Source organism: Ranitomeya variabilis, chromosome 8 (genome assembly GCF_051348905.1).
Source record: "Ranitomeya variabilis isolate aRanVar5 chromosome 8, aRanVar5.hap1, whole genome shotgun sequence".
Lineage (NCBI taxonomy): Eukaryota > Metazoa > Chordata > Amphibia > Anura > Dendrobatidae > Ranitomeya > Ranitomeya variabilis.
In genome coordinates this window covers 5,784,032-5,800,190 of record NC_135239.1, presented here as the reverse complement: position 1 = coordinate 5,800,190, position 16,159 = coordinate 5,784,032, and the positions used below count along the sequence as shown (strand labels likewise).

The 16,159-nt window shown below is 47.3% G+C and overlaps 1 protein-coding gene across 1 annotated transcript in view; it reads right to left on the bottom strand.

The window, feature by feature from the left end:
* The window catches only part of DMAP1 (DNA methyltransferase 1 associated protein 1), a 93,474-nt gene extending 77,601 nt beyond the window's left edge, over nucleotides 1-15,873 (bottom strand). The window contains exons 1-3 of the mRNA XM_077276152.1: nucleotides 15,382-15,873; nucleotides 13,211-13,302; nucleotides 4,753-4,948 (exon numbers count right to left, since the gene is read on the bottom strand). Coding sequence (XP_077132267.1) covers nucleotides 4,753-4,948; nucleotides 13,211-13,302; nucleotides 15,382-15,483 — 390 coding nt within the window. The 5' untranslated portion in view covers nucleotides 15,484-15,873. The remainder of the gene's footprint in view (nucleotides 1-4,752; nucleotides 4,949-13,210; nucleotides 13,303-15,381) is intronic.
* Nucleotides 15,874-16,159: the final 286 nt, after the last annotated feature.

Below are 16,159 nucleotides of genomic sequence, written 5' to 3'. Positions count from 1 at the left end.
CTAGGAAGGACCAAAGTACAAGACCCGCCTCTATGTCCCATTAGTTATGAATGCCGCCCGTGCGGTTAAAAACAATAAAGGTCTGGCCAGAAAATAGTCCTAAGTGAGGGTAAATATAGGGAGTGTCCTAAGGAGCAACGGAGGTAAAATACCACCTGGCGTACAGAAGCCCCCACAAGAACACAAACCATCCCTGGATCTTACCCAGTACTCAAGGGGAGAAAGCAAGCAAGATAGCAGCGAAACGAACGTCGGGGGTTGTGCCCAATCCAGGGACCCCAGTACTGGGTAAGATCCAGGGATGGTTTGTGTTCTTGTGGGGGCTTCTGTACACCAGGTAAATGACCCGGTCACCGGCCAGTACATGTACATGTATGACCCGATCACCGGCCAGTATGTGTATATGTACATGTATGACCCGGTCACCGGCCAGTATGTGTATATGTACATGTATGATCCAGTCACCAGCCAGTATGTGTATATGTACATGTATGATCCGGTCACCGGCCAGTATGTGTATATGTACATGTATGACCCGATCACCGGCCAGTATATGTATATGTACATGTATGACCCGGTCACCGGCCAGTATGTGTATATGTACATGTATGACCCGGTCACCGGCCAGTATGTGTATATGTACATGCATGACCCGGTCACCGGACAGTATCTGTATATGTACATGTATGACCCAGTCACCGGCCAGTATGTGTATATGTACATGTATGACCCGGTCACCATCTGTATATGTACATGTATGATCCGGTCACCAGCCAGTATGTGTACATGTACATGTATGACCCGGTCACCGGCCAGTATCTGTATATGTACATGTATGACCCGGTCACCGGCCAGTATGTGTATATGTACATGTATGACCCGGTCACCGGCCAGTATGTGTATATGTACATGTATGACCCGGTCACCGGCCAGTATGTGTATATGTACATGTATGACCCGGTCACCAGCCAGTATGTGTATATGTACATGTATGACCCGGTCACCAGCCAGTATGTGTACATGTACATGTATGACCCGGTCACCGGCCAGTATCTGTATATGTACATGTATGACCCGGTCACCGGCCAGTATGTGTATATGTACATGTATGACCCGGTCACCGGCCAGTATGTGTATATGTACATGTATGACCCGGTCACCGGCCAGTATGTGTATATGTACATGTATGACCCGGTCACCAGCCAGTATGTGTATATGTATATGTACATGCATGATCCGATCACCGGCCAGTATGTGTATATGTACATGTATGACCCGATCACCGGACAGTATGTGTATATGTATACAGTTAGGTCCATATATATTTGGACAGAGACAACATTTTTCCAATTTTGATTATAGACATTACCACGATGAATTTTAAACAAAACAATTCAGATGCAGTTGAAGTTCAGACTTTCAGCTTTCATTTGAGGGGATCCACATTAAAATTGGATGAAGGGTTTAGGAGTTTCAGCTCCTTAACATGTGCCACCCTGTTTTTAAAGGGACCAAAAGTAATTGGACAGATTCAATAATTTTAAATAAAATGTTCATTTCTAGTACTTGGTTGAAAACCCTTTGTTGGCAATGACGGCCTGAAGTCTTGAGCTCATGGCCATCACCAGACGCTGTGTTTCCTCCTTTTTGATGCTCGGCCTTCACTGCGGTGGTTTTCAGTTGCTGTTTGTTTGTGGCCTTTCTGTCTGAAGTTTAGTCTTTAACAAGTGAAATGCTGCTCAGTTGGGTTGAGATCAGATGACTGACTTGGTCATTCCAGAATATTCCACTTCTTTGCTTTAATAGACTCCTGGGTTGCTTTGGCTTTATGTTTTGGGTCATTGTCCATCTGTAGGATGAAACGACGACCAATCAGTTTGGCTGCATTTGGCTGGATCTGAGCACACAGTATGGCGGCTCTGAATACCTCAGAATTCATTCCTGTGTCACATCACCCATAAACACTAGTGACCCAGTGCCACTGGCAGCCATGCATGCCCAAGCCATCACACTGCCTCCGCCGTGGTTACAGATGATGTGGTATGCTTTGGATCATGAGCTGTACCACGCCTTCGCCATACTTTTCTCTTTCCATCATTCTGGTAGATGTTGATCTTGGTTTCATCTGTCCACAGAATGTTCTTCCAGAACTGTGCCGGCTTTTTTAGATGTTTTTAGCCTTTTTATTCTTGATGCTTATGAGTGGCTGCACCGTGCAGTGAACCCTCTGTAGTTACTCTCATGCAGTCTTCTCTTTATGGTAGATTTGGATATTGATACGCCGACCTCCTGGAGAGTGGTGGTCACTTGGTTGGCTGTTGTGAGGGGGTTTCTCTTCACCATGGAGATTATTCTGCGATCATCCACCACTGTTGTCTTCCGTGGGCGCCCAGGTCTTTTTGCATTGATGAGTTCACCAGTGCTTTCTTTCTTTCTCAGGATGTACCAAACTGTAGATTTTGCCACTCCTAATATTGTAGCAATTTCTCGGATGGGTTTTTTCTGTTTTCGCAGCTTAAGGATGGCTTGTATCACCTGCATGGAGAGCTCCTTTACCGCATGTTTACTTCACAGCAAAACCTTCCAAATGCAGCACCACACCTCAAATCACCTCCAGGCCTTTTATCTGCTTAATTAAGAATGACATAACGAAGGGATTGCCCACACCTGTCCATGAAATAGCCTTGGAGTCAATTGTCCAATTACTTTTGGTCCCTTTAAAAACAGGGTGGCACATGTTAAGGAGCTGAAACTCCTAAACCCTTCATCCAATTTTAATGTGGATACCCTCAAATGAAAGCTGAAAGTCTGAACTTCAACTGCATCTGAATTGTTTTGTTCAAAATTCATTGTGGTAATGTCTATAACCAAAATTAGAAAAATGTTGTCTCTGTCCAAATATATATGGACCTAACTGTATGTACATGCATGATCCGATCACCGGCCAGTATGTGTATATGTACATGCATGACCCGGTCACCGGCCAGTATGTGTATATGTACATGTATGACCCGGTCACTGTCACGAATCCCACCGTACTGCCACCAATATATCACGAATCGGGGTGACCTTTGGCCAGCACACGGCTATCACATGTGCAGGGGGCTTATCTTAGTTATCCCACCACTACTACAATGTGATGAAAACACAAACAAGGCTATTGACCTATCAATTTACCGCAGGGGCTTATTTTAGTTATCCCACTGCTGCTACAATATCACGAACTGCAGGGATTTATGTATATCCCACTTTCCAGGTCCGCTTAGGAACTTGCAGCTCTCCGGCGCCCCCCTTACCCTCAGGTCAGTCAGGGAACTACACCTGGGATAATTAGTCGCCGGACAGGTCGCTTCACTGTGGACTGGCTAGCAGGCACACTGCAGAGAGGGAATTATAAATGCTCAGGTCGCAGCCAGACAATAGCTTTTAAAACCCCATTCCGTCGCGGCCAGCTCACCTGCCTAGCCCAGAACACCCTTTGCTGCCACCAGCTCAGATTCCTCCACAGAGGGGTTCGAGCCAACTCAAAATAGTAGCGTAATTAACTTCAGAAGACTTAGGGTACGTTTTAGAGCAAGGGAACGGAGCTAGTAAATATTAGAACTTTTACTCCATAAAAACATTAGGCAGTGTTTATAAAAGGTATATCAAGAGTTTACAATATGAGCATTTAAAGAATGTACAGCAATTATAAAAAAACAGGGATTAAAACAGAAAGTAACATTCACATGTTTTAAGATCATTTCAGCTAACCAGGCCGGTGGGCGGAGCCAAATGTCCCAGTTCATCAGAGGGACCTGCTGTATCAGCTCCTCAGGCAAGACTGAAGGTTGGGTTGAGTGCCGTGCCTTATACCTGCAGGCCTGTGACATCACTAAAGGGGCTGGTTTACCTGCACCCTCCCCCTCTCCTCAAAGTTACAGATTTTACCAGCAATACATATAATCCTCATAATTTGGCTCAAGAATCTAGCAGAGTCACAGCACACACATCATTCATCTTATATTGAAATTAGCTATTCACAGAGTCTAGACTCAGGCTAGCTATTCCACACGGTTCAGGAGAAATCCGCACTTTGTACTCGTTGTGTTTAGCTGCTAGCGCTTACAGTGGTTGACAGGTCTACAGATGGCAATTCGCAATATGTACTCATTTTTCTAGCCCAAATCGGTGGCCCAATATCTCACTATAATAGAACAAAGAACCATGTCTTGAGAGCGACTAGACCAGTTTCAGCAGGTACTAGATGGGAGAAATGTCTACCGCAGCTACAGGGGCCATAAACATTCTTTTGGTGGGACGGAATGAGAGGTTTAGGATTCACACACACACAGCAGCAGAAGCGAAGAGAAGGGGGGTCGGACTAGCCCACAGCATGTGTGATAACACGGGAAAACTAAGTGAGATTTATACACTATTTTATACATTATCGTGACACAGACGTTCAGCGTCCCCCCATAACCGCTCTGCCGACGTTCAGTGCACCCCCATCATTCGGACGACGCTCAGTGTCTCGGCCATCGTTATGCTGACACTCAGTGTCACCCTCATCATTCTCAGTTGTGTCACCCCCATCAGATGCTCAGATATCTCAGGGGGTCCATACTCCATCTCCATGACTCCTGGTAATGAGGATATGGGGGTGATACCCAATGGTGGACAGAGCATTATATGACACGTTCCATCCAAACACACATTCCCCAAGCTGACTCATCCTGCCGATACACGAGGAGGATACCGGGCTGCACAAACCTTATTGAACCTGGCAAAAGGGTAGTCCTTCCCCTCCTCCGATGCCCGTCTCCAATGGTAGAATATCGCTCCGTCTTTCCTGGCTGGATTGGTAAACGGCATCCACTTCCATGGTCGCACTTTCTTGCAGCCAAGCTTAGCCTTGACGGTGCGGTACCCATGTGTGGTGTCACTGGGAAGTAATGGAGGAGCATCCCTGCAGACAAAGGTAAGAGTGAGATCAAGGGAACGACATGGGACGCAGCCACAGAGAGGGAACAACTGACGCGTAAGTATAACCCCACCTCCCAGCTGGCACAACTCAGCACCATGATCACAGAGCACAGCGGGCAGGAAAAGACACGACCTGCGGCATCTGAAGATCTGTACCATTGAGTCCCAAAGACTCTGTGCTGCAATGTTCTCCTGTGCAAAAGCACAAGATAGCCAAACTTTCAGGAAACACAAGTCCTGCACAGACTCTCCCCTTACTGATGGTGGGGAGCGCTCCAGGTGCAGTCACTGTGTACATACATTACTGATCCTGAGTTACATCCTGTATTATACTCCAGAGCTGCACTCACTATTCTGCTGGTGCAGTCACTGTGTACATACATTACATTACTGATCCTGAGTTACATCCTGTATTATACTCCCAGAGCTGCACTCACTATTCTGCTGGTGCAGTCACTGTGTACATACATTACTGATCCTGAGTTACATCCTGTATTATACGCCAGAGCTGCACTCACTATTCTGCTGGTGCAGTCACTGTGTACATACATTACTGATCCTGAGTTACCTCCTGTATTATACCCCAGAGCTGCACTCACTATTCTGCTGGTGCAGTCACATTGTACATACATTACATTACTGATCCTGAGTTACATCCTGTATTATACCCCAGAGCTGCACTCACTATTCTGCTGGTGCAATCACTGTGTACATACATTACATTACTGATCCTGAGTTACATCCTGTATTATACCCCAGAGCTGCACTCACTATTCTGCTGGTGCCTTCACTGTGTACATACATTACATTACTGACCCTGAGTTATATCCTGTATTATACCCCAGAGCTGCACTCACTATTCTGCTGGTGCAGTCACTGTGTACATACATTACATTACTGATCCTGAGTTACATCCTGTATTATACCCCAGAGCTGCACTCACTATTCTGCTGGTGCCTTCACTGTGTACATACATTACATTACTGATCCTGAGTTACATCCTGTATTATACCCCAGAGCTGCGCTCACTATTCTGCTGGTGCAGTCTGTTGTGATTTTGCTTTTTGCTCCCTCTAGTGGTCATTAGTGATTTGACTCTGGAGCTTCTGTTTTTTAATCCACACTGGAGATTCAAGAACCCCCGAACCGTCTAACGGTCCGGGGGGAGAACACCAGCCCCCTAGAGCTTCCAGCAAAGGTCAGGATACAGATTGGAACAAGCTGGACAAAAATACCAAACAAAACAAAAGCAAAAAGCAAGGAAGCAGACTTAGCTTGAAATACAGGAACCAGGATCATAGGACAAGAGCACAACAGATTAGCTCTGATTTCAACGATGCCAGGCCTTGAACTGAAGGTCCAGGGAGCTTATATAGCAACACCCCTGAACTAACGGCCCAGGTGAGGATATAGGAAAAGACAGAAGCTCCAGAGTCAAATCACTAATGACCACTAGAGGGAGCAAAAAGCAAAATCACAACAGCAGTCACTGTGTACATACATAACTGATCCTGAGTTACATCTTGTATTATACCCCAGAGCTGCACTCACTATTCTGCTGGTGCAGTCACTGTGTACATACATTACACTACTGATCCTGAGTTACATCCTGTATTATACTCCAGAGCTGCACTCACTATTCTGCTGGTGCAGTCACTGTGTACATACATTACATTACTGATCCTGAGTTATCTCCTGTATTATACTCCAGAGCTGCACTCACTATTCTGCTGGTGCAGTCACTGTGTACATACATTACATTACTGATCCTGAGTTACATCCTGTATTATACTCCAGAGCTGCACTCACTATTCTGCTGGTGCAGTCACTGTGTACATACATTACATTGCTGATCCTGAGTTACATCCTGTATTATACCCCAGAGCTGCACTCACTATTCTGCTGGTGCAGTCACTGTGTACATACATTACATTACTGATCCTGAGTTACATCCTGTATTATACCCCAGAGCTCCACTCACTATTCTGCTGGTGCAGTCACTGTGTACATACATTATATTACTGATCCTGAGTTACATCCTGTATAATATACTCCAGAGCTGCACTCACTATTCTGCTGGTGCAGTCACTGTGTGCATACATTACATTACTGATCCTGAGTTACATCCTGTATTATACCCCAGAGCTGCACTCACTATTCTGCTGGTGCAGTCACTGTGTACATACATTACATTACTGATCCTGAGTTACATCCTGTATTATACCCCAGAGCTGCACTCACTATTCTGCTGGTGCAGTCACTGTGTACATACATTACATTACTGATCCTGAGTTACCTCCTGTATTATACTCCAGAGCTGCACTCACTATTCTGCTGGTGCAGTCACTGTGTACATACATTACATTACTGATCCTGAGTTACATCCTGTATTATACTCCAGAGCTGCACTCACTATTCTGCTGGTGCAGTCACTGTGTACATACATTACATTACTGATCCTGAGTTACATCCTGTATTATACCCCAGAGCTGCACTCACTATTCTGCTGGTGCAGTCACTGTGTACATACATTACATTACTGATCCTGAGTTACATCCTGTATTATACCCCAGAGCTCCACTCACTATTCTGCTGGTGCAGTCACTGTGTACATACATTATATTACTGATCCTGAGTTACATCCTGTATAATATACTCCAGAGCTGCACTCACTATTCTGCTGGTGCAGTCACTGTGTGCATACATTACATTACTGATCCTGAGTTACATCCTGTATTATACCCCAGAGCTGCACTCACTATTCTGCTGGTGCAGTCACTGTGTACATACATTACATTACTGATCCTGAGTTACATCCTGTATTATACCCCAGAGCTGCACTCACTATTCTGCTGGTGCAGTCACTGTGTACATACATTACATTACTGATCCTGAGTTACCTCCTGTATTATACTCCAGAGCTGCACTCACTATTCTGCTGGTGCAGTCACTGTGTACATACATTACATTACTGATCCTGAGTTACATCCTGTATTATACCCCAGAGCTGCACTCACTATTCTGCTGGTGCAGTCACTGTGTACATACATTACATTACTGATTCTGAGTTACATCCTGTATTATACCCCAGAGCTGCACTCACTATTCTGCTGGTGCAGTCACTGTGTACATACATTACATTACTGATCCTGAGTTACATCCTGTATTATACCCCAGAGCTGCACTCACTATTCTGCTGGTGCAGTCACTGTGTACATACATTACATTACTGATCCTGAGTTACATCCTGTATTATACCCCAGAGCTGCACTCACTATTCTGCTGGTGCAGTCACTGTGTACATACATTATATTACTGATCCTGAGTTACATCCTGTATTATACTCCAGAGCTGCACTCACTATTCTGCTGGTGCAGTCACTGTGTACATACATTACATTACTGATCCTGAGTTACATCATGTATTATACCCCAGAGCTGCACTCACTATTCTGCTGGTGCAGTCACTGTGTACATACATTACATTACTGATCCTGAGTTACATCCTGTATTATACCCCAGAGCTGCACTCACTATTCTGCTGGTGCAGTCACTGTGTACATACATTATATTACTGATCCTGAGTTACATCCTGTATTATACTCCAGAGCTGCACTCACTATTCTGCTGGTGCAGTCACTGTGTACATACATTACATTACTGATCCTGAGTTACCTCCTGTATTATACTCCAGAGCTGCACTCACTATTCTGCTGGTGCAGTCACTGTGTACATACATTACATTACTGATCCTGAGTTACCTCCTGTATTATACCCCAGAGCTGCACTCACTATTCTGCTGGTGCAGTCACTGTGTACATACATTACATTACTGATCCTGAGTTACCTCCTGTATTATACCCCAGAGCCGCACTCACTATTCTGCTGGTGCAGTCACTGTGTACATACATTACTGATCCTGAGTTACATCCTGTATTATACCCCAGAGCTGCACTCACTATTCTGCTGGTGCAGTCACTGTGTACATACATTACATTACTGATCCTGAGTTACATCCTGTATTATACTCCAGAGCTGCACTCACTATTCTGCTGGTGCAGTCACTGTGTACATACATTACTGATCCTGAGTTACATCCTGTATTATACCCCAGAGCTGCACTCACTATTCTGCTGGTGCAGTCACTGTGTACATACATTACATTACTGATCCTGAGTTACCTCCTGTATTATACCCCAGAGCTGCACTCACTATTCTGCTGGTGCAGTCACTGTGTACATACATTACATTACTGATCCTGAGTTACCTCCTGTATTATACCCCAGAGCCGCACTCACTATTCTGCTGGTGCAGTCACTGTGTACATACATTACTGATCCTGAGTTACATCCTGTATTATACCCCAGAGCTGCACTCACTATTCTGCTGGTGCAGTCACTGTGTACATACATTACATTACTGATCCTGAGTTACCTCCTGTATTATACCCCAGAGCCGCACTCACTATTCTGCTGGTGCAGTCACTGTGTACATACATTACTGATCCTGAGTTACATCCTGTATTATACTCCAGAGCTGCACTCACTATTCTGCTGGTGCAGTCACTGTGTACATACATTACATTACTGATCCTGAGTTACCTCCTGTATTATACTCCAGAGCTGCACTCACTATTCTGCTGGTGCAGTCACTGTGTACATACATTACATTACTGATCCTGAGTTACATCCTGTATTATATTCCAGAGCTGCACTCACTATTCTGCTGGTGCAGTCACTGTGTACATACATTACATTACTGATCCTGAGTTACCTCCTGTATTATACCCCAGAGCCGCACTCACTATTCTGCTGGTGCAGTCACTGTGTACATACATTACTGATCCTGAGTTACATCCTGTATTATACCCCAGAGCTGCACTCACTATTCTGCTGGTGCAGTCACTGTGTACATACATTACATTACTGATCCTGAGTTACATCCTGTATTATACCCCAGAGCTGCACTCACTATTCTGCTGGTGCAGTCACTATGTACATACATTACATTACTGATCCCGAGTTACATCCTGTATTATACTCCAGAGCTGCACTCACTATTCTGCTGGTGCAGTCACTGTGTACATACATTACTGATCCTGAGTTACATCCTGTATTATACTCCAGAGCTGCACTCACTATTCTGCTGGTGCAGTCACTGTGTACATACATTACATTACTGATCCTGAGTTACATCCTGTATTATACCCCAGAGCTGCACTCACTATTCTGCTGGTGCAGTCACTGTGTACATACATTACATTACTGATCCTGAGTTACATCCTGTATTATACCCCAGAGCTGCGCTCACTATTCTGCTGGTGCAGTCACTGTGTACATACATTACATTACTGATCCTGAGTTACATCCTGTATTATACCCCAGAGCTGCACTCACTATTCTGCTGGTGCAGTCACTGTGTACATACATTACATTACTGATCCTGAGTTACATCCTGCATTATACCCCAGAGCTGCGCTCACTATTCTGCTGGTGCAGTCACTGTGTACATACATTACATTACTGATCCTGAGTTACCTCCTGTATTATACCCCAGAGCTGCGCTCACTATTCTGCTGGTGCAGTCACTGTGTACATACATTACATTACTGATCCTGAGTTACATCCTGTATTATACCCCAGAGCTGCGCTCACTATTCTGCTGGTGCAGTCACTGTGTACATACATTACATTACTGATCCTGAGTTACCTCCTGTATTATACTCCAGAGCTGCACTCACTATTCTGCTGGTGCAGTCACTGTGTACATACATTACATTACTGATCCTGAGTTACCTCCTGTATTATACTCCAGAGCTGCACTCACTATTCTGCTGGTGCAGTCACTGTGTACATACATTACATTACTGATCCTGAGTTACATCCTGTATTATACCCCAGAGCTGCACTCACTATTCTGCTGGTGCAGTCACTGTGTACACACATTACATTACTGATCCTGAGTTACATCCTGTATTATACCCCAGAGCTGCACTCACTATTCTGCTGGTGCAGTCACTGTGTACATACATTACATTACTGATCCTGAGTTACATCCTGTATTATACCCCAGAGCTGCGCTCACTATTCTGCTGGTGCAGTCACTGTGTACATACATTACATTACTGATCCTGAGTTACATCCTGTATTATACCCCAGAGCTGCACTCACTATTCTGCTGGTGCAGTCACTGTGTACATACATTACATTACTGATCCTGAGTTACATCCTGCATTATACCCCAGAGCTGCGCTCACTATTCTGCTGGTGCAGTCACTGTGTACATACATTACATTACTGATCCTGAGTTACCTCCTGTATTATACCCCAGAGCTGCGCTCACTATTCTGCTGGTGCAGTCACTGTGTACATACATTACATTACTGATCCTGAGTTACATCCTGTATTATACCCCAGAGCTGCACTCACTATTCTGCTGGTGCAGTCACTGTGTACATACATTACATTACTGATCCTGAGTTACATCCTGTATTATACTCCAGAGCTGCACTCACTATTCTGCTGGTGCAGTCACTGTGTACATACATTACATTACTGATCCTGAGTTACATCCTGTATTATACCCCAGAGCTGTACTCACTATTCTGCTGGTGCAGTCACTGTGTACATACATTACATTACTGATCCTGAGTTACATCCTGTATTATACCCCAGAGCTGCACTCACTATTTTGCTGGTGCAGTCACTGTGTACATACATTACATTACTGATCCTGAGTTACATCCTGTATTATACCCCAGAGCTGCACTCACTATTCTGCTGGTGCAGTCACTGTGTACATACATTACATTACTGATCCTGAGTTACATCCTGTATTATACCCCAGAGCTGTACTCACTATTCTGCTGGTGCAGTCACTGTGTACATACATTACATTACTGATCCTGAGTTACATCCTGTATTATACTCCAGAGCTGCACTCACTATTCTGCTGGTGCAGTCACTGTGTACATACATTACTGATCCTGAGTTACATCCTGTATTATACTCCAGAGCTGCACTCACTATTCTGCTGGTGCAGTCACTGTGTACATACATTACATTACTGATCCTGAGTTACATCCTGTATTATACTCCAGAGCTGCACTCACTATTCTGCTGGTGCAGTCACTGTGTACATACATTACATTACTGATCCTGAGTTACATCCTGTATTATACCCCAGAGCTGTACTCACTATTCTGCTGGTGCAGTCACTGTGTACATACATTACATTACTGATCCTGAGTTACATCCTGTATTATACTCCAGAGCTGCACTCACTATTCTGCTGGTGCAGTCACTGTGTACATACATTACTGATCCTGAGTTACATCCTGTATTATACTCCAGAGCTGCACTCACTATTCTGCTGGTGCAGTCACTGTGTACATACATTACATTACTGATCCTGAGTTACATCCTGTATTATACTCCAGAGCTGTACTCACTATTCTGCTGGTGCAGTCACTGTGTACATACATTACATTACTGATCCTGAGTTACATCCTGTATTATACTCCAGAGCTGTACTCACTATTCTGCTGGTGCAGTCACTGTGTACATACATTACTGGTCCTGAGTTACATCCTGTATTATACTCCAGAGCTGCACTCACTATTCTGCTGTGCAGTCACTGTGTACATACATTACTGATCCTGAGTTACCTCCTGTATTATACCCCAGGGCTGCACTCACTATTCTGCTGGTGCAGTCACTGTGTACATACATTACATTACTGATCCTGAGTTACCTCCTGTATTATACCCCAGGGCTGCACTCACTATTCTGCTGGTGCAGTCACTGTGTACATACATTACATTACTGATCCTGTATTATACTCCAGAGCTGCACTCACTATTCTGCTGGTGCAGTCACTGTGTACATACATTACATTACTGATCCTGAGTTACATCCTGTATTATACCCCAGAGCTGCACTCACTATTCTGCTGGTGCAGTCACTGTGTACATACATTACTGATCCTGAGTTACCTCCTGTATTATACCCCAGAGCTGCACTCACTATTCTGCTGGTGCAGTCACTATGTACATACATTACATTACTGATCCTGAGTTACCTCCTGTATTATACCCCAGAGCTGCACTCACTATTCTGCTGGTGCAGTCACTGTGTACATACATTACATTACTGATCCTGAGTTACATCCTGTATTATACCCCAGAGCTGCACTCACTATTCTGCTGTGCAGTCACTGTGTACATACATTACTGATCCGGCACTTACTTTTTGTCGGAGTACAGGAGGGCGTACACTTCGCGGTGCATTCCTTCCGGCCTCTTGAATGTCAGGGTCTCAGAAGATTTTTTGGACTTTTTCTGTAAGGAAAACAAATTATTAGGCCCCATTCACACATCAGTCTTTTTTTGCCGCAAGGCTCAATCCGGCGAATTTCGACAAAAGGATCCGTCGGAAATTGTGAAAAACCGATGTGATGGATCTGTTTTTTCGCTGAGAGAAACCTCAGAATGGAAAACACAGGCTTAGTTTAAAAAAACGGAATGTGTCATTTGACGGATCCGGCGCCATAGGCTTCCATTATAGCAAACGACGGAGGGCGACGGACACAAAATACGTTACTTTGTCCGTTTTCTCCGGCCGCCGGGAATACAATGGATGAAACGTGAGGCCATCCGGTGCCAATACAAGTCTATGAGAAAAAAACGGATCCGGAGGCAACTTTTGCAGGATCCGTTATTTTTCAAATTTCGACGGATTGAGACTGACGGCAAAAAACTGTTGTGTGAAAGGGGCTTTAGGCTATGTGCACACGTTCAGGTTTTTTTCTCGTTTTTTCGCGATAAAAACGCATTAAAAACGCAATAAAAACGCATACATATGCAACCTATCATTTAGAATGCATTCTGCAATTTTTGTGCACACGATACATTTTTTTCTGCGAAAAAAACGCATCGCGGTAAAAAAAAAGCAGCATGTTCATTAATTTTGTGTTTTTTTCAACTTTTTCCCGCTAATCTATGCATTGGGAAAAAACGCAAAAAAAAAAGGTTCAAAAAACGCATTAAAAACCGCAAATAAACCACATGCGGATTTCTGGCAGAAATGTCCGGTTTTTGCCAGGAAGTTTCAGCAAGAAATCCTGACGTGTGCACACACCCTGAAGGTTCATTACAAGGAGCCGCAGGTCGCACAATGGTCGACACAATACAGACTTCTCCGTAGTAATTCACATCGAAGACCATCCTCAACAATGCAGAGGAGGGGGGCTCCCGGAGGTGGCCGTGCACTGTGGGGGGGCTCTCAGAGGTGGCCGTGCACTGTGGGGGGGCGCTCAGAGGTGGCCGTGCACTGTGGGGGGGGGGGGGCTCCCGGAGGTGGCCGCGCACTGTGGGGGGGTCGCTCTCGGAGGTGGCCGTGCACTGTGGGGGGGGGCTCTCAGAGGTGGCCGCGCACTGTGGGGGGGGGGCTCCCGGAGGTGGCCGTGCACTGTGGGGGGGGGCTCCCGGAGGTGGCCGTGCACTGTGGGGGGGTCGCTCTCGGAGGTGGCCGTGCACTGTGGGGGGGGCGCTCAGAGGTGGCCGTGCACTGTGGGGGGGGGGGGGCTCCCGGAGGTGGCCGTGCACTGTGGGGGGGTCGCTCTCGGAGGTGGCCGTGCACTGTGGGGGGGGCGCTCAGAGGTGGCCGTGCACTGTGGGGGGGGGGGGCTCCCGGAGGTGGCCGTGCACTGTGGGGGGGGCGCTCAGAGGTGGCCGCGCACTGTGGGGGGGGGGGGGCTCCCGGAGGTGGCCGTGCACTGTGGGGGGGGCGCTCAGAGGTGGCCGTGCACTGTGGGGGGGGGGGGGCTCCCGGAGGTGGCCGTGCACTGTGGGGGGGGCGCTCAGAGGTGGCCGTGCACTGTGGGGGGGCGCTCAGAGGTGGCCGCGCACTGTGGGGGGGGGGCTCCCGGAGGTGGCCGTGCACTGTGGGGGGGGCGCTCAGAGGTGGCCGTGCACTGTGGGGGGGGGGGGCTCCCGGAGGTGGCCGTGCACTGTGGGGGGGGGGGGCTCCCGGAGGTGGCCGTGCACTGTGGGGGGGGCGCTCAGAGGTGGCCGCGCACTGTGGGGGGGGGGGCTCCCGGAGGTGGCCGTGCACTGTGGGGGGGGCGCTCAGAGGTGGCCGTGCACTGTGGGGGGGGGGGGCTCCCGGAGGTGGCCGTGCACTGTGGGGGGGGGCGCTCAGAGGTGGCCGCGCACTGTGGGGGGGGGGGGCTCCCGGAGGTGGCCGTGCACTGTGGGGGGGGGCGCTCAGAGGTGGCCGCGCACTGTGGGGGGGGGGGGCTCCCGGAGGTGGCCGTGCACTGTGGGGGGGGCTCTCAGAGGTGGCCGCGCACTGTGGGGGGGGCTCCCGGAGGTGGCCGCGGTGGTTGTGTTGTCCGTTAAGGCTCCGCCAGGACTCACCTTGTCCGCATTGATGATGTCCTTCTTGCTGATGATCCCGGTGCTCTCCGGTTCCACGCCGCCCAGCTCAAGAATATCCCGGACATCGGCCCCAGTCGCCATGGTAACACTGAACGAAAGCGAAGAACACTCCGGCGTCAGCGGTACAGAGCACGTACAGGGGCGCGGACAGAACCGTGACTGCGGGAGCTCGGCCCGGTGCGGACCCTTCTACCGGAAATACAGCGAGATGGCGACGCGGCCTGATGACGTCACACTGAAGCCGCTTGTCGCATAGTGATGGAGAGTGATGGCGCCGCGCCACCTGGCGGACAAGCGGGAAATGACACCGACCGAGAGCGGAGCCCGAAACCACCGGACGGAGCGGGAGTGACGTCCTGCACTAGTGTCCGTGCACGGAGAGTGAGCAGCCGCATAACGGTCCGGGAAACGAAGCAGGTCTGTTCTAGAGTGAAGATCCTTCTCATAGGGAGTCACACGGAGGAGTCCTGTGCAGCATACACACCAGTACACCTCTGTATACCGCTATACACCTCTGTGTACACCTCTGTATACCGCTATACACCTCTGTATACCGCTATACACCTCTGTATACACCTCTGTATACCGCTATACACCTCTGTGTACCGCTATATACCTCTCTATAATCTATACACCTCTGTATACCGCTATATACCTCTGTATACCGCTATATACCTCTGTATACACCTCTGTATACCGCTATACACCTCTGTGTACCGCTATATACCTCTGTATACCGCTATACACCTCTGTGTAC